The sequence below is a fragment of the Biomphalaria glabrata genome, chromosome 4, assembly GCF_947242115.1.
Source record: "Biomphalaria glabrata chromosome 4, xgBioGlab47.1, whole genome shotgun sequence".
NCBI lineage: Eukaryota > Metazoa > Mollusca > Gastropoda > Planorbidae > Biomphalaria > Biomphalaria glabrata.
Genome location: NC_074714.1, coordinates 46415889 through 46443749, shown reverse-complemented (window position 1 = coordinate 46443749; position 27861 = coordinate 46415889). Strand labels below are relative to the sequence as shown.

Sequence of the window (27861 nt, the reverse complement as noted above, 5' to 3'; positions counted from 1 at the left end):
AAAAAACTGCTCGCATAAGTGATTTAAAAAATTAGATTTTTCGCTTTCAGAAAAGAAAAAAGTAACCGTTGCATCAGAACTTTGAATGATCTAAAATATTGTGATGTCGGATTTTCACTATCTTTTCTAGTTTACGAGATCTAAACGGGACGGACGGACAGACGGACAGACACTTCACACAAAACTAATAGTGCCTTTTCCCCTTTCGGGGGCACTAAAAATAAAATTAATTAGTTAATTAACTATTGGTAATTAATTATTTTGTTTGGTATCGAATTATTTGTTTGGTATGGAACAAGAGAACGAAATTATAATTGACTGATGTGGTGATATAAGCTGAATTAGTTCCCTTGAGTAGGCTTGAGCAGGCTTGAGCCGTGGTGTTCAATTTGAAGTCGTACATTTTGATGCATTTAAAAAGCGATCACGGCAACTTTCTCACAGATACTTACTTCTTCCCCCACCACCTTCACTTTTCCCACCTAGTCCAGACAAGAGATTGGATCATAGCGCGTTGGAAAGCTAAAAGCATGAAATAGCGCTAAACAAAAACAATTGGTAAAAATATTTCTTATCGCATAGATTTATTATTGATAGTCTAGAACTCTAGATCTAATACAAATGTAAATACATGACAGAGCCTAACTAATTGATACAATGACACTTAATATAAGCTTTGTTGTATGTTTTTCTTCTTGAATGCAATATATATATGTCTATGCAAATTGGAAATCGACACTATTTGGGACGTAGTTACTTTGCTCCAGTGGCAGCCAAACACAGACAGTGAGACAATCAGACAGACACTAGAATAGACAGACTTTAAACAAACAGACTCTGCTTTAAACGAATTACTCAGCTGCCAACTGTGAAAATTCAAGACTTTGCCGGGACAATGCATACCCCAGACTTCTGCTAACTTTACCAACAGGACCAACAGGCATATCAATCTACGTCGTTCCCTCGAGACACAAACACAAAAGTTTAAGCTATACATCAAACAAGGATGTACTTCTAGGGCCTCAAGTTGAATAGCCTATTAGTTTAAGCGAATTTTAAAGGATTAGAGATTTAATTTTAATTTATAATAAATAAACCTTAAACACATGTTCATGTGCATGAATGAGAAGAGAGTTGTCTTCCCATTAAGGAGCGAAGGCACATTTGATGAAATCGTTCGAGGAGCCTTAAAACCCAAGTCTCAAAACCATACTTAAGGGTGGTGAGAACTACTGCTTTATAAACAATGATTTAACTATAGGTCAATCTTAGTTATAGTCATCTTAAAACGAGTGTGAGTCAGCATGTAAATTGTGGCCACCATGGAAACTTGTCAGCAAGAAACGTGAAAACAAAATAGACATATAAATCTTCTTAGAGGAAGTGCGCTTGGCAAATATCCGATTTCTTGAGTTTAAACCGTAAAGGAATCTGACGTTTTTAAACACACTAAATTTCTATGTTTATCTAACTTATTCCATTAGGATAATGTCGTCTATGATGATAACGTTTGCAATTATTATTATTGTTTTTAGTTTTGATTATAAATGTGGTATAAAATGCTTTGAATAAAAGGTGGAGACTTTTATACAAAAGACAGAGTCAAGGGAACCAACAAACATGATCAAAGTGCAACTGGTTGTCTGGCATTACAATAGGACAGGGGCAGAGAGGGAGGGGATCAATATTGCGTCAGCTGACGCGTATTTTAAACGACGTTGGCGGGGGGGATATGGAGGGGGGGCGATATGGGGTTTGGGGGGATGTATTTGGGAGGCAGTGAAGAGGGAGCGTAAAATAGAATTGGTAGTGTGTGTGACAGAGAGAGGGAGAGAGAGAGAGAGAGAGGTCGGGGGTTGAAAACGATGGAGAGACGCACGTGACTCGTGTGGACGGTGGAGCAAAGACAATCGGAGTTTAGTCGTGCGTGAGCACTCTCATGCCAAGGGAGAGAATGTCGTGAGTTGATAGGGAACGATTCCTAGACGAATGTTTGAATTGTGTTGGGTAACTAGACTAGATACACTTTGAGTGTTACAGAAATAATCACTTGTATGGAGAAGTTTTCTTTAGTGCCTAACTAGAACACAGTACGTAGTACTTTCTTATTTTAACTGTTTAAAAGTTTTACACTTTAGTGTTTATTTTCTTTTTATTTTATAATTGTTTTTCCCTTTGCAGTTTATGCTTGTAACGTCAATAAACTTTAATCTTGTAGAAATGTTTGCCCTTTTAATGTGTGAATGTCGGTTTTACAGTTAGCACTTTTAGAACTTAATGCAATGGTCTGTATGCGGTCTTATGTGTGTTGGTGTCATTTTGTTTGAGAGAGAGAGAGAATTTTACTATGTTTTACTTTTTTACTTTTTTTTTTTTGCATGTAAAAAGAGAGAGAGTGAGAGAGAGGCGAAGACAGAGAGAGAAAGAGAAGGAGAAAGAGAGCAACACAGAGATTGAGTTGGAGAGACATTGGAACAGAGAGATAGAGATAGAAAGAGAGAGAGAGAAGGTAATGAGAGATTCGTGATGAGAAGGGTTATAATGAGAGAGAGAGCGAGAGAGAGAGAGAGATTGAGAGAAAGACCGAAAAAGTGTTTTTAAGTCCATAACAATTTCAAACTATTATTGGCGATAAATTGACAACTAACAAATTTCCTTTAGCTAACCTCATATTCTTAAATCTGTTTGTTATGAAGTCACACAATATGCATAAGTAACTTACATTTGCATATTCTTGTAAACAAATTAGAACATCGATAACATCAGAGTACATCTCATATTGCATCACACAATTATTCAGGGTCGGCTTTAAGTAATCGGAGGCCTGTACACTTTTTCCAAACCTTTAATAAAAATTCACTTATTAATAATAATACTTACATTTAAAAGCAGGCTATGTTTTAGTAAAAAAGAGAGAGCACTTCCTAAATGATTTCATTTTCCTTCTCATTTTAAAAAAAAAAAAAATAATATACTAGTATTTTAGTCCAAAAAATGTTGCTTTTTTTGTGTGTTTTTGTTTCTTTAGTTTGAGAAGAGTAAAGTTGAACCCTTTGTTGTGGTGCCCCACTCTTGTGGAATCCCCATTCCCCCAAATCCGGCTCTGCAACTACACCCAGTAAATCATAGACTGACTGAATTAATTCCAAAACCGTTCTGTACTTTTCAGCGACTTTCTTTTCCACATTCATGTTGGATATTTTTTTCAAAACGGAACTAACGATATTTCCTTTTTAATTAGGATCGGAAGGAGGTTTTAAAGGGCTTTTTATAGCCTGATATTTATAACTGAGGAACGTTTGTGTTCTGTAGCAATAACCACTGATATACAATGAATGACTGCATTAAGTATATTCTAAGCATGTGAGAACCCCTGGTTTACCTTGTACGCATAAAAAAAAACTGCACAGAAAATAGATGTTGTTTTTAAACAGAAGTCAAATAGGAATATAATAAGTAGTCATTAAAACTGTTTTATCCGAAGTTGATGAGAAAATCTGATGGGTTTTTTTAAACCAGTCATACGAGAAACTATTACGCCGCCGGAAGTTAAGATTTCTTTTATTCGCTGCTAGCAATTTGATGCAGTAACAACGTTGGGGGTGGGGGGGGGGGACTTGAAATTTTTCTTGAACATTGATTTGCCTTTCAAATGTGTGTTAGCTTTCAGTTTGTTATTTTGCAGTGTTAAATATTCGTGTAAAAAAATGAAAGCTCAGAGATAAGCTAAGATACAATAGGATACATCGAGGAGCTAAGATAAGCAGAGATACAATAGGATACATCGAGGAGCTAAGATAAGTAGAGACACAATAGGATGCTGTCGTTCGGTCGTCTCGATGGCCCCGGGTTTCTACCCTGACCGTTATCACCCCCCCCCTTTTCGTCCTGTAGGAGGCTTGGACTAGGAAGTAGAATATCCTCAACTCTGAAGAAACATCGGAAACATGTCAAACATTCGACTAACATTTTACCGTTCTTCTCAAGAGATCCAGTACCAGTCTGACATAACCAAAATATTCTCCAATCGTATCCATCGTGTGATTATTTGAGTTCACGCATTGCAATCATTAATGACGAAAGTTGTTCAAACATCGATAACTGAGTTTCTCTGTTGCAATGTAGGAAGTTAAGTTGAAGATTGAATAGGAGGCACTATTTTTCCTTGCGTCAGGCTACTGCAGGTAAGAAAATGTTTTACATGGCGGTAGTTGAAAATAGGTCTCATTTTATCGAAACAATACAAATTAATGCGGTAAATGCGCACATTTATATCATTGACTTATAACTTTCAAAAGCTAAAATTTTGGTGTAGCTAGAATTGAGGTGTAGCTATTATTTAGGTGTAGCTAGAATTTAGGTGTAGCTAGAATATAGGTGAATCCGGTGTAGAGAATATAGAAAACTATGTATTTTGAAACGTATATGATAATATTTGTGTTTTTTTTTTAGCAAATTTCAAATCACATCGATAATCTATTTCGCTTGTTGAACAAAGTAATTGTAAATATTTATTATAATTTAAATGAATTATTCTTATTGTCTTCTTTGAAAGCACGTCTGTAATTTATAAGATATTGAGTTGGTAACAATTACTTTCTTTATAGTAATTTGTCAATTTATCACAAAGACTCTCCAAACCTTTTTAATTTTATTATTATTACATTTTTCTTTAGGTTACCTTATGTAGCCACATCTTTCTTCATGTCATTTTATCTTCTTTTTCTAGGCTACTGTATTTTGTTCCTTAAAGAATGGAGACCGGATCTTAAAAATCGAATATAATCAAAGAGGAGATTACTCTATTTAAAATGTATCGGGAAAATCACCATAACCAACATTTTTTTTGCTCAATTAAAAAGAAAAACAACACCTCTGTTATTAACCTTCAAATATAGTAAAATAATTAAAAACAATAATTAACAAAAAGTATGATTCAATTCGGCTATCGAACCTGTGACACCGTCCCCTGCTAGAATGCATTGAAATTGAACTTACGCATTTTCTGAATCAGCCAGAGGAAAGACACACTTATGCGCTTATTTATTATAGGGATATCTATGTCTAACACTTGACCAGAGTTATGATATTGAACTCTTAAAATCTAGTCTAGATCTACTTCTAGATCCAGAACCTAGACGAAAACTCTATTGGATTTACGTGAAAATATAAACAACGTTTTTAAACTTCAATAAAAATGAAGCAACTTCAAATAGACTGTTATCACATAATTACTGTAATACTACCCCATGTTGGCTCTAGACCTAAAAAGATTGTAATTCTCTAGCCAATTTACATTTATTTATTTTAACTATGAAGAATTATAACGGTCAAACTAGAGTTTTCCCCATGAGGCCAACGAGCTAGTAATTCTCTTTTTCAGCGATATACATCAACTTTTAAATTTCGTCGAGATCAGCATCCATTCTCCATGAAGGAGTGACTTGAATAGAGGCATTATAATAAAAGATAGCAATTCTCGCTGTGAAGCTAAAAGTACGAAGATTACGTTTCTGTGTTTTCGTTTCACGTTTTGTTTTTTTCGACTGACGCTCCAATTGTTTTCGACTGACGCTCCAATTGTTTTCGACTGACGCTCCAATTGTTTTCGACTGACGCTCCAATTGTTTTCGACTGACGCTCTAATTGTTTTCGACTGACGCTCCAATTGTTTTCGACTGACGCTCTAATTGTTTTCGACTGACGCTCTAATTGTTTTCGACTGACGCTCCAATTGTTTTCGACTGACGCTCCAATTGTTTTCGACTGACGCTCTAATTGTTTTCGACTGACGCTCCAATTGTTTTCGACTGACGCCTTCCAATTGTTTTCGACTGACGCCTTCCAATTGTTTTCGACTGACGCCTTCCGAATGCACTCTACCTTAGGCTCTCCACATCATTTCCATAACGCCACGTCACAATATCAAGCACTCTCTTGTTTCTATTCCTCATTCAATGCTTAAACTCCGACACAGAGTGAAACCATGAATCAGAATAAACGTAAATGATTTTTTTCCCGTTCTCTGGCACTTCCGGTCAATTCTTTAAAGATTCTGACAGCATCCACTCTGGCTTCTGATGGGCAGTTGTGAAGGCACATGTGTGGTTTGTCTGGACCGTACTCCTATATGTCAATCAAACTATTCTGACAGAGCCGATGAGAAATGGGGGGGGGGGGAGATATCAAGATACGGCGCTTTCTTAGGGTCGTTGGTTAAAGGGAGGGGGAGGATATGGAGGTCAAGGGGTTAATTCAAATGTGACACTATCAAAAGGCCGTATCACTGTGCGCTATTAAATCAAAGTGTGCTTTATGCTTTGTCGACACGGGCAACTTTATTTTACTGGAAACTTTCTAGTTGTCTGACAGGGGCAACTTTATTTTAAAGGAAGCATTTTGGTTGTCTGGTTACAGAAGTGATCGTCTGAGTCGGGCAACTTGGTGTTACAGGAATGGTTGTCTGAGTTAGGCAAGTTGATGTTACAGTAGTTGTTGTCTGAGTTAGGCAAGTTGATGTTACAGTAGTTGTTGTCTGAGTTAGGCAAGTTGATGTTACAGTAGAGGTTGTCTGAGTTAGGCAAGTTGATGTTACAGTAGTTGTTGTCTGAGTTAGGCAAGTTGATGTTACAGTAGAGGTTGTCTGAGTTAGGCAAGTTGATGTTACAGTAGTTGTTGTCTGATATGGGCAACTTAAAATAACAGGAGTGATTGTCTGGTATTGGCAAATTAATGTTACAGGAGTGGTTGTCTGGTATGGGCAACTTAATGTTACAGGAGTGGTTGTCTGGTATGGGCTACTTAATGTTACAGGAGTGGTTGTCTGGTATGGGCTACTTAATGTTACAGGAGTGGTTGTCTGGTATGGGCAATTCATGCCCACTTTCTCTTGGAGGAAACAAACACCCATGTCAGTAGCATGAAGTGAGAGACAAAAAAAAACTTATTTACAAAAAGAGTTTTCAAAAAATGATCTTGCTGAGTTTTCTAAATAATGATGAAAGAATCGAAAGACAAAAGTAAATCATGTGACTTGATGCCATGTCTGATCGTGTCACGTTATCAGAATTAAACAATTTGAGATCTTTCATTCTCATTCCTTCCATCGGAAACACTACCATAAGTGCTTTATTGGATTGCTTCTGGTTATTTTTCTGTATGATAGACTACTTTTATGCAAGAATATGAGCACTTTTACATGAATGTTGTGCTCATAGCTTTTTATGGAAAGACGAGATTCTACAAATACTACATTCTAGATGCAAAGAGTTAAATCTCTAACCTCCTAATTATACTGCTCATGGAGTAACAAATACCTCAAAAGTTTTGTTAGCTTCCATTGTGAAAACGACAATTTTGTATCAATTTGATCTAGGACTATTTTGACATGAAATCCACCACAGTTATCTCCCCTTTCATCCTGGTAATGTCTATTTTTATCATCGTACAAAGTAACGTTTCTTATTGGCTTTAGAGAAGTGAAAGAAGATAGGCTAAAGGAGGGGCATTATGGGAAGACGACAATATTTGCTGCCGCCATATTGAAACAAAAGAAAGTGATTAGGATTAGTATCTCCGGCGTTATACGTTGAGGAAGGGGTGGCATCAAGTCATGCAGTGTCCTACTTCTTCTTCTTCTAGCCGGCTTTATTGCTGCTGAGCTGTGAGCTCTTTTGCAGACTGTGCCAAGGAAAAATAGTGTGCTGTTTTCTTCAGCTGTTCAGCACTGCCGTACAGGGTGTTGGTTATGTTGGGCTGAAGTGGAAGTAGGGTCTGCCTAAGGTGGATTAGGAAGGGGCATTCAAAGAGGATATGGTTTACGGTTTCATATGGGTGGGCGCAGTGCACAAAGGGGGAGTTGTGTGGAGTTTATTTTATTGAGATGGTAATTTAACAGAGGTGTGTGTGTCCTACACTACAGTTTCCTACAGTGTTATGCAAGATCATAGAACGCCGGACGGTCAAACAGTGGTTACAGTATGCACAAAGATGAAAAAAAAAATTCTCTAAAAATATTTCTTTTAGAACTTCATTCTTTTCTGTTGGACAAGCCTTCTAGTCTTTCTGTCAACTTGTGGTTTGTGCGTAAAGTCACGTGACTCGCTGTCGATGAAGTGTCGATGCTCAGGAGCGGAGAATAAAGTTTTTAAAAAACAGGGGGAGGGGGGGGGCGTAACTTGTGATACAATCTGACAGACCGGATGCACAGTTGCACTTCTCGCTTTGAAGATGTGGTTCTCGTGCCAATCAATGTCTTCTACGAATTGTCGCTTGCAATGACGTCAGGCTTGGGGTTTAGAAATAACCTGAAGTAATATGGCTGGCGCGAACATGCTCACGTATTCATAAGCAATCTAATTTCGTTGGCACCCCTCTCCCCCCATCTCCCTTGACGCCACTTTACTTTTTTCCTTTTACTGTTCATTGTTGTAGATTGGTAAAAAAAGGGGAAATAAAAGCGAAAATTCATCCAAGATAATCAAGGGACGTAATCTTAGTTATTGTCATGTTTATGCTTATTGCGTCTTTTGCCTGTTCGTCTGCTGGGTCCAGTAATGTCCCCTTGAACTTCGCAATTCCCTCCTAGGATTATGTAACTTTATTTTTCTTCCACGTTGCCGAGAAAGGGACTTGAAGAGGAGGGCGGGGGGTTGGTGGAAGGGGATACTTAACCTCAAGATGATCGACCGATTTGTTAGATCTAAATAACGATCTATTTTATCTTAGAGGACCTATATTCTCTCGCGGATGTGATATACATGTTCGGAAGAGTACAGTACAAGAGTGGTGGTTAGCATCCGAGAAATGTGTTTAGTCCATGTTTTTCACAGCGATATGATATTATAGTTAAAAAGCTGAGCTGACTAGGTGGTCTGTTCAAGAAACTTCATTAGAATAATTTATAGACACTTATCATACAATCTCTGATACAATCTCTGATACAATCTCTGATATAATCTCTGATATAATCTCTGATATAATTTCATCTTGTGGTGGACTAGCAGTGTGTTGTTCTATCCAAGAGAAACGACTGTAAGGAATGGACAAAGACTGTCAACAGATCCTGTGTGGTGCCCCAACGGTCCCACAGACTAAGGGACTAGTGAAGGTGAAGCGTGCTGTAGACTTTCTAACACCTAGAGTTGAAAACCATGTCAGTATAGTATAGCTTTACTACACGTGTGGTATGCACTCTAGACTGTCGTCCTTGGTGGTACGGGTTCGAACCCTGTGAAATGGGCTAGGATGCAAATAAAATTAAATTTAGTACAACACTCCTATCTCCGGCACGACATTAACGTAGTCACACGACGAGTTACCATCACATATAAACTGTAACGGTAGGATTGTGTAGATAATACGATGTTATTGCAAGGACTGTAGCCAATTTTGTGATTTTACAATCCTAAGTCTGTTTTCTTTAAAAAAAATCGTAATGCCAGAGAAATACGTTTTTGACGTAAATCAAAGAATTTTATTCTAGAACTTGTAATTATTTTAATAATGAATAAACACTTCATAAAAAACAATACAATTTAATTTCAATACTTTCACTACGGTCACTGGCCCCGAAACAGATATTTCATCTCCTTATATAGTTTCTACAATCTAGGTCTTTTGCCCTTTGCTCGAACCATCAAAGCTAATTTTGGCACATATGGAAAATTTTAATGTCGTCTTAATTTTAACTAACTAATGTCAACATCTTGCTGCGCAATGACTCTGTGTTCTAGAAATACACCAGTTTGAAAACAAAAAAGTTTTGTTTTTTTTAACCTACTATCTTGACACGTATATCACGTGACAGAAACATAATAACGGCAGCTGTATTGTATTCATCACTTTGAATATAGGAGTATTTTATTAAATTTTGTTTTTGTATTTGAAGATTATGGTTCAGTGTTTTATGTATAATTGCTACTTTACTTTTGCGTCTTCTGTCCTGAAGGCTTTCTAAATTTAGTGATTTTACTAAAGGTGTTACAATAGTTCACAGTGGTCCTCGAATAGCAATGCCTTTTTGAATCCCGATTCCTTTTCTTATTTTATGGGCCACCAAATCTCAACAAAAAAAAATAACCCTAGTTCAAGGTGCAGGAGTTTCTCTGGTGCCTATAAATTTCAGGATCCGCCACACCAATATTTAAAAAGTACTAAGGAAAAGAGTGTTACTGTCTTAAACATATGAAGGGAATCACTAAAAGGCTCGTATCATGCTAGCTATTGTGTTTGATATTATATACTGCCTGCTTAAAGCAATTTTTTAAGTTAAATGCCACATTGTCAGTAGTCTGTTCTTACTTCATTACATGTCTACCATATCTCTACTTTCTATAAGTATTCTTTCAATAAGTCTGAACTGATTTGACACGGGTTTATTAATATAGTATTTAGATAGGATGGGCGTCATTGAGAGTTTGTTCCTCTTTCATAGCTTCCTCTCTGTGCCATTCTCCATGTTCAATCCCACAACATTTCTTCCAATAGACTACAAATGTGTTTGCAGATTGAATTTCTTTCTATTGATAGGAAACGTATGGGGCGCCCCTTGCTTTTGTTCCTCCGTTTCATATTCCCACCAATATCCCCCCCCCCTCCAAAAACCTGATAGCGCCTCCATCGCCATCCCACACACCCCCGAGATTATTATCACAGGTTCTTTTATAGAGCCGGTCATAACAATTTGATAGCATTAGGAAACAAGGGAAAGAGAGATGAGAAAGAGAAAGAAAAGAGAGAAAGAGAGAGAGAGGGAAGGAGGGAAGCTAGTTGGCAATATGATCTAAGAGAAGGAATATCAAAAAGAAATTTTTAAAAAAGAAGGAAAGAGAGATGGGGAAAAGACAATGATAAAAGAAAATCAATGAGAGAGATTAGAAAGAGAGGGGGGAAGAGATAAGAGAGATAAGAAAGAGGAGAGAGATGAAAGAGGAGAGAGATGAAAGAAAGATGATAAAGGGAGGAGAGAGAAACTGGGATCAGAGAGAGATGAGAGAGAGAGATAAGAAAGAGATGGAAAGAGTTGGGGCAGCACCAAAGAAAGAGAAAGAGAAACAAGTACAAAAAGAGAGAGATGTGAACATTGAAAGTGCAGTAGAAAGTCAGAGATAGTGATAAAAAGACGGTGGCAGAGAAAAAGAGTCAAGGTTTGGAGTGAGAGTATTGATGCGATAGAGAGAGAACCAGAGAATCCGGGAGTCACATCGTGTACCGCACACATCAGAGATGGACATTCATGCTTTTATTTTTTTGTTATGAGCAAGCGTACAATATTTTTTATCTCTTAGTGTTTCTTGGAACTAGACAGAGGGACCAAAAATTTAACAATTACTGACACTCGTACCAACAACTTATATATACAAACAAGACACAAACAGTATTTATATTCAATACTAAAACCTATCGCCTTCACAACTATAAATATAGAACTTTTCACAACCAACGAATTTATTTTTATTGTATCGTAGTTTATATCTGTACCTAGTTGCGCAGTATGATGTCTACAAATCTATGCGTTGTCTACTTGGACATGAATTCTAACAGCCTCTAAGGAAAGAAAATATTTTTGCTTTATACCTGGAACAGTCCAATGTGGATATGCAATGATACAATTGGAGAGGAAATGTTCTTTCTCACGCACACTGATATTTGTTTTGCTTTGTCGGATCTGGTACGTAAGAAGTGGCTGAAATCCTTGGAGGAATCCATCAAAGTCATGGGAGTCTCCCATGGTGGTGGCTAAAAGCGATAATAGCACAGTGTAGGACAGTGCCCTGTCCCATAGGTGCGTAATGTGTCCGGTTCCAGCTAAACTTTAATGTTCGTTGCTAACACTGTGGTCATTCAGAGGAGTCAATGGTGTATGTCTTGCAAGAGTGTCCAGCTGCGGGGAGATGTATCTGCCGTGTCACTTGACTTGTATGGTCACTACGGGAGGACTAATCCTCGCTGTCTCGTCACCAATCCAAGTTCATCCCAGGTCTAGACCCCCAGAACAAATATCATTTACATACACACTTTCACACTCATATCTCTTTAGTTTGCTAGATATGTATAAACAACTAAATACATAAGTATAGATTTGTAGATTCTATATTCAGCCCTTATCTCTAGTCGCTCCACATATACACAAAAACTATTTTTGGCCCGTCGGGTGATGCTCATTAAGAAATAGAAACACGTTCCCCTCCTTTAGATCTACCTCACAGGGGGACGCCAACCCTCAACATAAAAACCAACACACTCTGTCGATTGTCTCCTTACCTCTAGATCTAGATTGCCTTTCCAACATTATCTTTTCCGATTCCGCCGTCACACACACTCACACACACTCTCACACACTCACACCTTTCACGAACGCACGTTCACACAGCTAATTAGTGCAGTTCTTTGTTCTAGAGTAGTAAAAAGGGCAAAGAATTGTTCAATTTTCTGTTTCTTCCACAGAATTTTGTTTTTGATTGTGTGCAGTATTTGAGGTATTCTAATATTAAATGGAAAAGAAATAAAAACAAAAAATACTTCATGTTTTTAAGTTTCCGTTGCGCCTTAAAAACTAGAATTACATCAACAGCAATAAAACAAATGTATCTGAGACCATTGACCGCAGTGGTCAGTTTCATTGTCTCATAAAACATGAAAAAAGCTTTTATTCTGTTTAGAAAATATTCACACTATAAGTTAATTACAGTAATCTGCTCTTTACGTTTTAATGTCCTTTTAGCATTAAGTCGGCAAAATGAGATGAAGAAGAGAATTCAATAAAAAAAAATAATGTGGTGACAATGTAATGGAAACTTAAGAAAATTTTCAGAAAATTAAAATAGGAAAAGTGTTAGAGATTATGAAATACACAGACAACAGAAAGAACGCGCAGGGCGCCATATTGAAAGATTTCCATGCCAACTAAATATGATTGTATGCGAGAAAATGGACCTCATTCACCAATCGTAAACAAACAACTTTTAGCCATGTCACATGTACGAGAACTTACATTCTCAAAACTTCATAACGATAGGCTCTTTTACCTTACCTTTACCTTTACCTTAGTCTTTTGGACTGTTGGGGCACCAAGCAAGATTTGTCGACTGTCTTTCTCCATTCATCCCTATCTTTTGCCTTGTTTAGAACCTCTACCAATGGCAGGCCCGTCCATTCTTTTATGTTGTCCTCTCATCGCGTTCTCTGTCTGCCTCTTCTTCCTTTTCCTAGTACTGTTCCCTGAAGGAAGGTCTCTGCGAGCCCCGAAGATCTTAAGATATGGCCATAGATTTTGAGCTTGCGTTTTTTTACTATAGTTAGCAGGTCATCATGGAGTCCGATCGCTGCAGTAACCCTGTCTCTAATCTCTTGGTTTGTTATGCGTGTTCTTTGAACGTGATACCTAGGATCCTTCTGTAGCATCTCAGTTCCATTACTAGGATCCTCCTCTCTAGCTCTGCAGTCATCGTCCAAGACTCACAAGTATATAAAAATGTATCCATGACCAGGGATAGGTTCTGTATATTGATAGGTTTTATATACTCTTAATAAGTTCAGGCTTTGTGTACATAAATGCTGTAACAGTATACTAAGCATACAAGTTCTATCTATAATGGAAACATTGGTTTAAACTATTTTAATGAGAGATAATGATGAGTTTAAAATGTTGAAAAAAAAAAGGACATCTCCGACCAGGTCATAAGGGAAAATTTTGACTTCATACTTGACCACTATGTCACAATGCCTTTTAAACTTAATCTCAAAACACTCACCAGATAGGCGACCTTAACCCTAAACAGTAAGAGCAAATAATGTAAACCAATTATATAAATGTCGACCGCCGGTGGTTGTAATTTCCCAAATCGGTATTCACAATTTATATGATTTTCTGTGGGTCTGTCTTTCCATTTCTGTCTGTAATAGATTCCCTAGACTGAGTCTGTCTTATGTGAGACAGGCAATCTTTGTTTTATCAATGTCGTAAAATATTAAACACAGGTCCCTAAACACATTTACCGTTAGTGTGTGTGTGTGTTGAGGCGGAAATGTCGACTTCTCGCTCATTGTATTTTTTTTCTTCTGTTTACACACGCAGACGCACTGACATATATATATAATAACATATGAGTTGAAAGAATATTATTTTATGAAAGTTCAAAAGACATTGTTTAAAAAATTGGGGCTTTTAAGCAAATCTTCTCAACCTTTGTGTCCCCTCTCCCTGACGAAACAACGAACGTTCACGAAGTGTATCGGGCCTGTGTTTGGTCACTGCAATGCTTTAACAGAATGATGATACAGCGCTTGGGAGATATTCAACGGTTATAAAGTACAGACAGAATCACGCTGGCGTAGACGTATTAAAACGTCATCAAGATCCACAGGGTCGCTTTGAGTCGATCTTTTGCAGAAGCCTATCGTGAAAAAAAGTTTTTAAAAAGTCAAACCTTCGAAGATGAAAACACGTTACAGTTTAATAATTTAATTTAACCTTTTCTTTACCCCAAAAAAAAAATTCTTTTCGCTTTATTTTTAAATAAAGATCCACGAAAACTATGTTTATTCTTTGCTCCTTTCGTGGTCCCGTTGTTATAGAATGTAATGGGTTGCCTGAATCAGCCAGAAAAAGCAATAACTTAGCAGAGTTTAAGTCGCTGATTAGCATGCATGACTAGATCGACACATGAAATGCGTAGAACGTAATTACCTTCTCATCAGAATGAGAAAGGCAGCTTTAAATATTATATGTGGGTTTTATTTTATTTTATCATCCAACGGGAGAGGCCATTTCACAGCACTCTCTACTCCGCCTAAACTTTCACCTCTCTGTAAGTAATTTCTAGTAGTCCCCCCATTATAAAATCATTGTTTACAAAAACTTCTATGACTCATCAGTTGTGACTAAGCAGGTCAATTCTGTAGTAACAACACGGTGCTGATTTCTGGATACATATACTTTGTTCATTATCTGTTGAGTATGGCTTTTTAAAGCATGTGCTGCTTGCTGCTAAATTTATAATTTTTCAAGACCCCAAGTCCGCTTCTGACACCAATCTTTGCTTGCGGTAAACATTTAAAAATCAATGGGTCGATTCTCATACAATATCAATTTTCTGGACTGAAGATGAATGTATTACACATAAAAATTGAAACCACTATCATTAAAACGGATGAAGGCAGGCAGAAATCAAAACGTAGGAACGATTACTTCAGGCAGGCAGAATGTCATAGAAAATAGGTCATCTGTCAAAAGTGGAGATACTCTTTGACACGCATGCCAGCTTCACGAGAGCGCCAACAGACGAGATTATAGTCACACGACAGAGAAATTTAAACTTAAAAAAAAAAAATTAAGCTAGTCAGGTATAATTCAAATAATGACAAGAACTGGCCTTCCAATTGAGAAGATTATAGAAGATTGCTGTTTCCTGGTTAATCTAGATTTTTAAAAAAATAGTTTGCTTGTGTTTTTTTTTCTTGGAATTCTCACTATTAGCTTACCGTGCTTGGTTGAGTGCTACGTGCTCCGGGCAGACTTTTAGTGGTAACGAAAGTCCCAGGATGTCTTTCTCTCTCTCTCTCTCTCTCTCTCTCTCTCTTTCTCTCTCTCTCTTTTTTTTCTCTCTCTCTATATATATATTTCTAATCTTTTCTCTCTTTCTCTCTCTCTTTCTCATTTTTTCTCACTTTCTCTCTCTTTCTCTCCTTCTACTTCTCTCTTTCTTTTTCTCTCTCTCCTTCTTTCTCTATCTCTCTCTTTCTCTATCCCTCTCTTTCTCTTTTTCTCTGTCTCTCTTTCTCTTTGTCTTTCTCTTTTTCTCTCTCTTTCTGTCTCTCACTCTCTTTCTTTAATTACTTTGCATCATATATATTTTTTTAAAATTTCCTGGTAAATAAATTCACCCCCTTAGATTAGGTTTGATCATCGATCATATTATTAATAAACAGTTAAAAAATGTGATGCGAACTTTTCCATTGGTATGGTTTCTTATCGATAATGTGTATGATCTTTCCAACCAATATCTACCCCCCGTGTCAGAATTGGCTGATCAATATATATGTTAAACAAACGACAAAGCTTGGGTGTAGTTATGTAAACGTCTATGCCGTCCAGGTAAATCAATTTAATTTTTCCAACAATATACCTCAGCCAAATATTTTTGTAATAGGGGGCGGACTGGGTGCCAAAATCGACCCTGGCATTACTTCCTACATCCTGCTTACATCTTGCGTGCCGTAGGACGTTCCTGTCGTTATTGTATGCTAAGTTTGATACAGGAAACTGATCTCGCGCATGCGTCAATGACGTAACGTATTGTGTTTCTACAGTAAGAGGCTATATGAAATCTACACACAAAAACTTTATTACATGATTTTGAAATGATTTGACTAAAAGAGTAAAAAGAGAAAGAGTACAAACACATACACTTGATAAAGCAGCGACATGAACACTTCTTTCTACTGTAGACATCAACAAACTAGTCGCTGTGTACTACTCAATGTCGTGGATAATGTCTTTATAAGTAGCCATCAAAATGAAGATGGAATATATAAAATCATTTAAGGACTTACTTTTAGTGAAAGTTGCCCATTTGTGTCGGCACAACCGGCCCATTCTGTACCGGCCCACCAGGCATTAGCCCGAATGCCAGTCCACCCCTGGTTGTAACATTTGGTCAAGCAACTCTACAACATGGAGTGAGAGCCAATGAATACAAAAAGATGAACACACAAACATACAAATAGTCTGCTTTCTACACACAGTTTTCTTCGTAGCTACCCAACTCATTACCATTCTTCGGCGGAACACTAAGAACATTCAAATTAGTCCAGTCTCGTATAGTGCACAAGATAGTGTTCACTTTCTGCACTGTGTGGTCAGCGGTTTGCTGGGCGGAGTTCTAACAATGTCTAGCATCGTACAAACACAACACTGAAGCAGTGCTAAAGCAAAGTGAAGCAACCTCTACGCTAAAAACTATAAGAGATCATACTTAAAGTTCTCCATTCAGACAATGCGGTCTCTAGGGCAGATGATGTAAAAGTCGTCTGTTTCTGTGGCCCACTGTTAACAAGGGTGTCATGTAGCCAGCATAACCACCTACCGACTTTACTTTTCCCCAACTAAAGTCAGAGTTAAAAACTCCCAGTCTTCACCAGGAAGCCGCGAACCTTTGGTTCGGAAGCCAAGTGCTTTAACACTCAGCCATCGCGCCTCCTATAAAAGATCATATCTTGACAAAATACTTTGCATTTCTTAATCATTTCAGCAATTAAATGATTGAAATTCTTATTCTTTTTAGCGGCCCCCGTAAGGGGAAAAAGCCGCTATTAGGTTTGTGCAAAATGTCCGTCTGTCCGTCTGTCCGTCTGTCCGTCTGTCCGTCTGTCCGTCTGTCCGTCTGTCACACTCAGATCTCGAAAACTAGAAGAGATATGAAAAATATTATTTCATCATTAAATCCGGCTTGAAAAGTTTAGGTGCAACGGCTACTTTTGGTTTTCTAAAAGCAAACCGTTTAATTTATAAAATTAATTATGCAAGCGATTTTTTCATAAAAATACACCAATTCTAAAACAATTACGTAAATGTAAGGGAGGCAATGTTACAATATGCTAACAAAGATGGACAATTTTTGTGTATTTTCAGTATCACTAAGTCAAATATATTTTAAAAATGTACAGGAAATGTTTACAACAAATACAAATAATAGTTAAAGACGTTTTTTCTGGTCAACTAGCTGCTAAAATTAAAAGAAAACATTTCTGTTTGTTTATAAAGGCTAATAATGCAATTTGTATGTAAATATCACGCACATTTTTTTAAATGGACTTTTTATGCAGCGATTTTCGTGCAGAAGCGTAACGTCGCAACATGATCAGGTGCTAAACCAATTCCTTAAACTTTTTTTAAAAATCAGATTTTATTTTTTGTTTGTTTAGTGCCCCCATCCGAATAAAAGAAGCTTATTCTTGTGCGTTTTGTCTGTTGGTCGGTCTGTCCGTCACGATTAGATTTAAAAAACTAGAACTCTAAAAGCTATTGAAAATCTGATTTACCCTTTAATGTTCCTCCCATAACATCTCAATAGTTTTAAGTATCTAAAGTTGATTGTTCCGGATTTTTTTGTGCAAAACTAATCAACGCCAACAAATGTTTGTTTGCTCTTCTAACTTATATTACATTCAATTTCCATGCTTAAACGTTGCAAAAACACATCATCAATAATATGTTGTTCCGTTTTTTATGTAAATAGCATATTAATGCTAAATCATAATCTCTATACTGACTTATATTTCATTAAGTGTAAAAATGTTCCGGATATTGTTTTATAAAACATGAATTATGCCTAATGATTGTTTGAAATCGCATAAGGCTTTTAAAAAAAGTAATTTACTAGAATTGATTACTGAAAATTACTTTTTAGACATTTAATTTTCTTGTAAAACATAACATAGAAGTTTTGTAATCGATAAAGAAAGTTCCGGATTTTGTTTCTTACAAATCGTCGCCAGAAATTTCCTAATTTATTTAAAAATCTACTAACGCCAAATAATTGTTTGAACTCCCTCTTCTAATTAATAAACAAATAATCTTCTCATTTACGAAATAATGTTTTTACGGATTTTTATGAAAAATATTTTAACTCACTACTCTCTTACAGTACATTTAACTTTCTACCTAAAACATTAAAAAATCTAATTATCGTTAATATTATGTTCCGATTTTTAAGGAAAACAGGGTATTAGTATACGACACTAGAAACGCTAAATTAGGTTTCTCTTATATTTTCAGAATATGCAGAAAAAAATGCAGATTACAAATATGTAATTTGTTTTCCTCGGAGATAAATAGTTTTTAAAATATATATTTTTAAGTTTTATTTCTTATTACCATATATTGTCATTGGAAATACGCCATTTTGGTTTTAAGGCTTAGTACTAGACTATCTCCCTTGAATTACTTGCCAACTTTTTTCTGTTGCTGCTTTGTCTTTCTTTCTAGCATCTATTAGATCTAATATTAAAATTCATTTAAAATGCAAACAATCTTTTGTACTTTGAAAAATAGCTAAAAATCGAAATTAAAATCATGTAGTTAAAGTAATAACAACAGACAAAAAAATTAATAGAAAAATAAAAAAAAATAACTCTAAGCCTAACAAAATATCTTTTATTGGCAAAATAAAAGTAATTAAATAAATAGATACCGGTACCCTGACTTTAAATACATGAAAATAATAGACATTAAATGTTATTTAAAATATTAAAAGCATGCAAGAAAAAAATCAAATAGCTAAATAGATCTAATCTGAACAGATTGTAAGATGAAATATTAATCAACACTTAAAAATTTAGGCTAAAGCATCATACTCCAAGCAGTGGATTTGGCAAAAAACAGTTACATGTGGCCTCTTGTGGTACAACCACATCAAAGTGATTACCATTTGTATGCAATAGTGTTATGTTGCAGCATATATGGTTGTCTGTGTGAGATAGTATGTATGTGTTTGCATCATGAAATAAAGGTTTTAATAATAGCCATGAGTATTTTGTTTTGTTGTGGTTTGGTGAGAATGTATAGGTGTCTCTTTGCAGTAGTGTAGCAGCTGCAAGCATTTCTGCAGTTGTGGCCCATGTTGTATCTTTTTTCATCAGCTCCATATGCTGCTGTTAAAAAAAATATGGTAGCTATAAGTACAAGTTCTTTATCCTTCTCTTATTATGTACGGTAACTTATAATCATATTGAATGAAAAACAATGCACAATATAAGAACAAGCAATATCTACAACAAGGTAGAGAAAGTAACGATAGGACTGAAGAGTGGAAGGGAACTCCTTTTATAACAGATTCGGGAAATGTTACAATGGCATCACAGTTAGTAACCTTGTGATGGCTCCAAATAGGGATGGGGCGATGAAAATCAAAGGCTTTATCAAATCTCTTTAATGAGATGAAAGAGCTTCAAGATAAAAATACTATGTCACTACTTCTGTGGACCAAATAGGGGAGGGGGACTAGACTCTATGACAATCAGAGTGTATTTGTCATACATAACTACTTCTTGATGTAACTACTTATAGACTGCCGGCCAACACGATATGATCCAACCACGGGAGTTTTAGTCGTACATAACTATCTGTAGAAGCTGGCCGACATTATAGGATACAACCAAGAGAGTTTTGATCGTGACATGGTTTATGTTGCGTCACGTTTCAGTCTTAGTCTCATCCGACGTAGACCTCAGTTTAACTCCATGTCGGTGAAACGAACCGACAAAGAAGGCGAAGAAGGATAAATTTTGACCAAGTAAAACACCGTACCTTGCCCTTCTCCCTTTATGAGCATACCAGCGATCCTAGCAGTAGATGACCTAATATGACCACGGCGCCGGCGAAGCTCCGAGCAGGGGAAGGTGATGTTACATCACACCTAGTTCTGCGGTAAAGACAAAGATCGCGTGTGACGGCCGGCGCAGCGAGGGTTTAAAGGTACGTAAGAATAAACGGAGACAATCGCCACCTGTACGGTACGGCGGGAGAGAAAAACTTGCTTTGGACTCCGTAACGGAATGTAATACATGGGCGCTAGTGGATCCATGTGAAGAGAAGGGTTGGTAGGTGGAGTCGATACCCCCCCCCCACAACTACACATCTTAAACAAATTCAGTGTAATAGGTGAGGATTTTTTTTTTAATGAACTCCGAAAGTAAAGATGCATAAATTATCCAAATAGTAGTGTATATGCTTCTTATGTATTTCTTTATACATTGGCTTTTGTTCCCCACTCTACGCAAAGTAAATTTCAGATTGTGAAACATGATAGTTTAACAGGTGCTACGTAACGTTTAACAAAGACGTTCGTGATCTAGTTACACTCGACCTATCCTCCCTCCAAGAGAGGTGGAGCCAGAGTTAGTGGTAAGAGTTATAAACACAGACAATAGTCCTATCTGATCATAAAACACACGCCAAACAATCTCTGGTAGACAGTAGACTCCACTCAGAAGACCTCACGGCGAAAGAGAAAGGGACACTGATCTGTGTCAGCTTCATAAAATTCTTTCTCTTCGTGGTGTGATTTTACGAAAATAGAGAGCGCTCAAATTTCGTTAGAAATGTATAGATCTAACTGTAGTCTTAATCATCAACAGATAAACATAAAAGTATTATTTCTTATAGTAATAAGTTTCCCGTACTAGATCTATATCATTTATTGTCATTGCTCTAAAAAGATCACTAAGTCATAATGCATAATTTTGTTCAAAAAATAATAATAATTAAACATAACATGTATATCTAGATGCGTGTTTCATTTCATTTAATTCATGCATATTTGTTTTTTATTTTATCATTATTTCGCTTTGCTTGGTGAGTTAATATATTAATTATAGATCTAATTGTTAACATATATTTTTTAATTAATAATTTCATAAGTAGAAAAAAAAAGAAGAAACAACAAGTTCATCAATTTATTAATAACATTTTATTTAGACCTTCATTTCAGTAAATACACTTAAAAAATCATAAGTTGACAGCATAAGAACAAAAACTCTCTTTAAAAAAAGTTATTGAAAGTTCAATATAGGTAAGGGAGATAAATATGCTTAACAAACAACATAGTGGTCGGCAAAGGTATCTGCGTATCTAAACTATTACCGAAAACAGAATCCAAACACCAAAGTAAGGTATGAAAATCTCTCCACGTGGCTGTAGTACATCTAATTTTTATACGAGACCATCCAAAAAATTTAATTAACGGTATTACATTTATCTGAAATTCTCTTTTTCTTTTACTATTTATACAAACATCCGGAACAATCTATTATATAAACTTTTCAATTGTGTTCATACCTAAAAATTATTGCGATGTTTTGAAACGTAAAATAAAGGTTAATCAATTTTTAATAACTTTTAATTGTTTTTTTTATATCAAGATAACGGACAGACCGACTGACAGACAAAACGCAAAAACAATGTGGCTTTGATCCTTTTTAAATAATATCTATTAGAACTCAGTGCACCAATGTCTATGAACCCTCGTTAAATATCTCGTGTAAATAAAGACATTTTTTTTATGGTACCGGTACTAGCCTATTGTGAGGTAATGGAATTTTTTTTCTTTGACGTCATATGAATGGACTCTTTAAATGTAATGTTAAAAGAACGCACTCTGTGCACCAATGTCTATTAACCCTCGAAAAAAATTGCTTGTATTAATGAAAACATATTTTAGTCTAACTAAGCCGTGTGACGTAGTGTTTTTTTTTCCTTTGACGTCACATGGAATGAATTCTTTAAATGAAATGCTAAAAGAACGCACTCGGTGCACCAATGTCTATGAACACTCGAGAAATGGCTCGTGTTGATAAAGGTGATTTTTAGTCTAGCTAGGCCTTGTGACGTAGTGTTTTTTTTTCCTTTGACGTCATATGGAATGAATTCTTTAAATGAAATGCTAAAAGAACGCACTCGGTGCACCAATGTCTATGAACACTCGATAAAAGGCTCGTAATGATGAAGGCGATTTTTATTCTAGCTAGGCCGTGTGACGTAGTGTTTTTTTTTCCTTTGACGTCATATGGAATGAATTCTTTAAATGAAATGCTTAAAGAACGCACTCGGTGCACCAAAGTCTATGAACACTCGATAAATGGCTCTTATAGATGAAGGCGATTTTTAGTCTAGCTAGGCCGTGTGACGTAGTGTTTTTTTTTCCCTCTGACGTTATATGGAATTAATTCTTCAAATGAAATGAAAAAAGAACTCGGTATAGTAATGTTTATTAAGCCTCGTTATGTGACTCGCGTTTAAAAAAGGAATGATATCTTGATTTAGATCTAATCTAGATTTTTTAAACTAGATCTAGATTTTTATTACAGTATATCTAGATCTGGATTAATATTCTAATTAAAATTATTTTAGAGTCTAGATCTAGAATTTCTAGATCTAGTTTAGACTAAAATAGACTAGATTAAGGTGTAGAATTTCAATTTCTAAACTTAAAGTGTAAAAAAAAAGTGTAGATTTTCATTTCCAAACGTTTTGATCAATATTGTAATGTTTTAATATACTAAAACTAATCTACTATTTTTTTTATTAAATTTAAATTTAAATTTACGGCAAATGAATCTTTGAAACATTATTACCTTTGACCATCGGATGGCTGCCTGGTCGTGCGGTTTGCGCGCTGGACTGTCGTTCAGATTTATGGATGGCCCAGGGTTCAAACCCTGCCCGCTCCCATCCCCCGTCGTCCTGCGGGAGGTTTTGACTAGGAAGTAATTATCTTCAACTCTGAAGGAACATCCGAAACGTGTAAAACATTTTACATCAAAATTAAATCACCTCTTGAATATTATTTGCGAATATGCAGATCCGACAGGGATCCGACTTCGACGGGGGCCGCCTCTGAGTTTGTGTAACACAAACTCTCTTTGTAATCTTGTTAAATATTATCTTCAGCAATTACAATTTTTTAGGAGGAGAAAAGTTGCAGTGATTAAAGATTATTTAATTACAAAATATTTTCCCACGACAATTTGTTCTACTGGCTTTCGATCTGCCCATCGGCTTAACAAATTTATAGACAATTAACTGCTTTGGGATTTGTTGTTTTAGATTGATAATATTAGGAACTGATCGTTTAAGCAGCTGTTTCTTTACTCATTTCTTTTCACTTCGTCTCTTTCTTTTCACTCATCATTTTCTGTTTCTCTCTCTGTCTCTTTCTCTCTCTTTCTCTTTCTCTCTCTATTTCTCTTTTTCTCTCACCCTCCCTCTTTCTCGCTCTTTCTCTCTTTCTGTTTCTTTCTCTCACTTTCTCTCTTTTTCTCTCACCCTCCCTCTTTCTCGCTCTTTCTCTGTTTCTCTTTTTTTCCTCTTTCTCTCTCTCTATCTCTCTTTATCTTTCACTCTCCTTTTCTCTCTCTCCTTTTCTCTCTCTCTCCTTTTCTCTCTCTCCTTTTCTCTCTCTCTCCTTTCTCTCTCTCTCTTATTGTCTCTCTCTCTTTACTCTCTCTTTCTCTCTTTCTCTCTTTCTCTCTTTCTCGCTCTATGTCTCTTGCTGTTCGGTGACTTTATTTTTCGTTTTCCCTTTACATTGTTTCTGTTCCTACTTTTTAAACAAATCTCTGTGTCGTCTGCTGGGTCTCTGAAGACTTCTGCTCTTAATGACTAATGGAAACAAGACTAAAACTACTAGAGAGTAGTCTTCGAATTAAATATTTACAAAGGGGAAGGATATGATATACTCTTAGTCTATGCCTGTGTCTGTGTTTTTAACTGTCTTCTGTCTCGTAATATCTCAATGGTTTAAACTACCCTAAGATTCTAGAGCGAGAAACATTTCAATCCGCCACATAATGACAATAGTCAACAAGTTATAACAGGGCCGGCCTTACAAATTGAGGGGCCCAATTTAATGGATGTTTGCGAGGTCTCTCTTCTAAATGTGTGAACAATAAGAACTATAACAACAATAACAACTAGTATGATCTATTCGATCATTATATCCACCTTTATTAAACAACATGCATAGGTGTGATGGTTTCTGTTCCCTTGTTGCTCGATTTTTCTTCTTATGTTAATAATGGTTGAAACAGAATCATCTCGTCGGAGATTTATATAAAGAACTTGATAACAAACTGAAGAAACATCTGGGTTCTTTTCTAACTTCTTGATTAAACTTCATCAAACTAATCATATGCATATACTTTCAATTCAATACTGACTTGATTTAAATCTCTTTATCATATTAAACTTTTACTAATACAACTTTAACTGGTGTAACAAGACCGTTACTCTGCAAGGACCTGATACTCTGCAAGGACCGGTTACTCTGCAAGGACCGGTTACTCTGCAAGGACCGGTTACTCTGCAAGGACCGGTTACTCTGCAAAAACCTATTACTCTGCAAAAACCTATTACTCTGCAAGGACCGGTTACTTTGCAAGGACCGGTTACTCTGCAAGGACCGGTTACTGTGCACAGCAAGGACCGGTTACTCTGCAAGGACCGGTTACTCTGCAAAGACCTGTTACTCTGCAAGGACCCCGACTAACTAGCCTTCCCCTAATTTTTACTTTACTCAACCTTACTCTTCAGAATCAAAGAAACTTCTATCCTAAATATTTTATTAACTATAACCTTCTGGAAACTGACGTATGCTATTTTTTCCCTGACCTGTTTGCCTGTTTGGATGATTATAATTAACGTGTGTTTGTTCTGGTCTTCTATGACCTGACCCCGGCTTCCAGAAACAGGTCAAACTAGGTCACAGTATCAACTCGTGACTATAGGAAGCAAATCATGAGGAATAGACGCCAGTTGCTTATATAAAGTTACGTCAATTGTATGAGACACTAAATGTGTTAACCCTTTAAGTCTTACATCTTGGCCTGTGACAAGAGCTATTACTTATATGCTGAATGTAAATTCCTGGGCCCCTACCGGCCCTGCAAGTATAAATAGCATTCGCGTACATTCGGAATGTCTTGTGACTTCCAAAATGTGTCACAAAAGCTCGATATAAATACTTCGATTTTTGTTTTAATATTAATTGATTAAATTTATTCAGTCTATCAATGGTAACAATCATCGGTCATAAAACAAAAACCTTTGTTGTATTTTAATAATGTAATTTTACCGTCTTGTTCCTAGTGCTAAAAATATAACAACCTGCCTTTTTTAGCTGCATTTCTTATCAAACAGAGGGCCCAAAGGGGCCGCCTAAGAGTCTGTGTGAACGCAAACTCATTTTTTTATTTTGCTGCTAACGTAATGTTAATGGTTAATCAATGCATTTGATAATCTAATATTAACATACCTAAATTACTTAAAAACCCTAATTATGGTTTTCAATACATATGTTATTTATAAAAGCTTACAATAAGATGGTTACAAAAAAGAGATAGCCCCATATGCTATTTATTCACCGACCTATACGTTTCTCATTTTGTCTCCTACAGATAACATGCCCTTATACTGAAAACAAAGTCTTTCATCGATCAGACGACATAGGAAGGGCTGCAACTCCGTTCAATGAATAGGATTATCTTCTCCTGATTAAAAGCATAAAGACTGGGAGAAGAACAATAAAAGGGAAGAGGGGAGACAACAGAAATAATGCTGTGAAATGCAAGCCAGTGAGAGGCAAGGCGACTCTGAAGCAACTACATTTCAGACGACGGAAGATCTAACGTCAAATCAGCCATTAAGATGACAAAGTCTGGGGAGAAGAAAGCCTAGATTGGCGACTGATGGAGTTGAAATAAAATGTAGGACTATACAAAAAAAAAAAGGGCTGAGAGTACCCTCGGAAAAATAATGTGACATTTTGTTCAGAATCTCAACGGTGTAGCCATTCAAAGCATGATTCTCAATTCCACGGCGGGTCAATATGGCTTCCAGTCACATGACAACTTCCCATCCAATCAAACTGAAGGAGATTTCTCGACACGTGGTCGTTTAAATAACAACATGAGCGCGGTGCCAACCGGAAACGACACGAGCACCGGCATGGCTGTCTACGCCCCTTCCACAGAAGGGGCGCGTGCTCCCTTTCACGGCGCGTCGGTGTCTGATTTTGTAACCAGGATTTGGGAAGCCTCTACGACGCCTCACGGAGATGTAAGCACTGAGGCGCCAAGAAGTCACGTGTCTGAGCTGTTGAGTGACATGGAGAAACGTGAAGACATGGTAAGCTTCCCGGCTGCTTACTTGAACCAGAATGCGTCTTCCCACGTGCCGCAGTGGACGGACGTAGCCAACCTTACCAACAGGATGAACACCTCAGCTGGCTGGATGTGGCAGTACTTCGATACCACGGATCACACTACGGCCGTCCCCACCGGCGCCGCCTTCTCCGACCAGACCGAGGCGAGCACCTTTCAGGCGATCGACCTCTCGCCCGTACTCACCCTCATCCCCTCACACAATCCTCAAGCAGACATTGTGCTCAACGTCGGCGTGGTCTCGTGGGACGTGATCTTCAAGGTCATGGTCCTGGTCATCATATCCTTAGTGGGATTCGTGGGCAATGTCAAGGCCATTTGGAGTGTAGTCAAGGTAATGTTCACCTTTCTTTTTTTTTTACTTTGTAGGACTACGTCACACACATTTCTCCGGAAATGAAATTGTTAAGACGAAACAGAAATTCATTTCACACACACACACAAAAACACACACACACACACAGACACACACAGAAACATACACACACAATAGGCCATATAGTGTTTAGCCTACTAGGATTCCAATTCTAATTACATGTAACAGAAATGGACCTCATTCACCAATCGTAAACGAACAACATTTTGCCACGTGGTTCTCTCTAAAAACGTCCTGACAAAAAGAGGTGATATGGAGTGTGTGTGTTTCCTAAGCGGCGGTGAGAAGAGGTTAATAAAGCGATTGATTATTGGTTGGTTATGCAGTGGCAATGATGAAATTAACGTACCTAGTATAAATGTAAGACATGAAAGAGTAAAGACTTATTTTGTTGTTGTTCAGACCCCTTGTCAGGAAGAACTTGTTACAACGCCTAAAAATTATGTAGGCAACACTATTCCCCCCCCCCCCCCCCCCAAAAAAAGAAAAACCGTTTTAGTGAGATTTCATTACGTTAATGTCGATTCTATACACAGTGTTCAATTGATGTAATTGAAAAATAAAATCTAAAAATTGTGACAAAGTATCTTTTTTTTTTAAATTATATTCTTTAAAAAAAAAAACAACTCACGGACCTCACTGTGGAAGCCTTCAGCGCTACTCTGGTCTTCAGCTTCTAAAAGGGGCTCGAACGAAAATTTTGTTATCTAGGGAGTCGCCACCCGGGAATGTGACAAACACTGCCTTACTATGTTTTATTTCAAATC

The 27861-nt window shown here is 36.8% G+C and overlaps 1 protein-coding gene across 1 annotated transcript in view; it reads left to right on the top strand.

Annotated features, from left to right (window-relative positions):
• Window positions 1–1808: 1808 nt before the first annotated feature.
• The window catches only part of LOC106058074 (probable G protein-coupled receptor 85), a 35402-nt gene continuing 9349 nt past the window's right edge, over window positions 1809–27861 (top strand). The window contains exons 1-2 of the mRNA XM_013215448.2: window positions 1809–2090; window positions 25954–27052. Coding sequence (XP_013070902.2) covers window positions 26357–27052 — 696 coding nt within the window. The 5' untranslated portion in view covers window positions 1809–2090; window positions 25954–26356. The remainder of the gene's footprint in view (window positions 2091–25953; window positions 27053–27861) is intronic.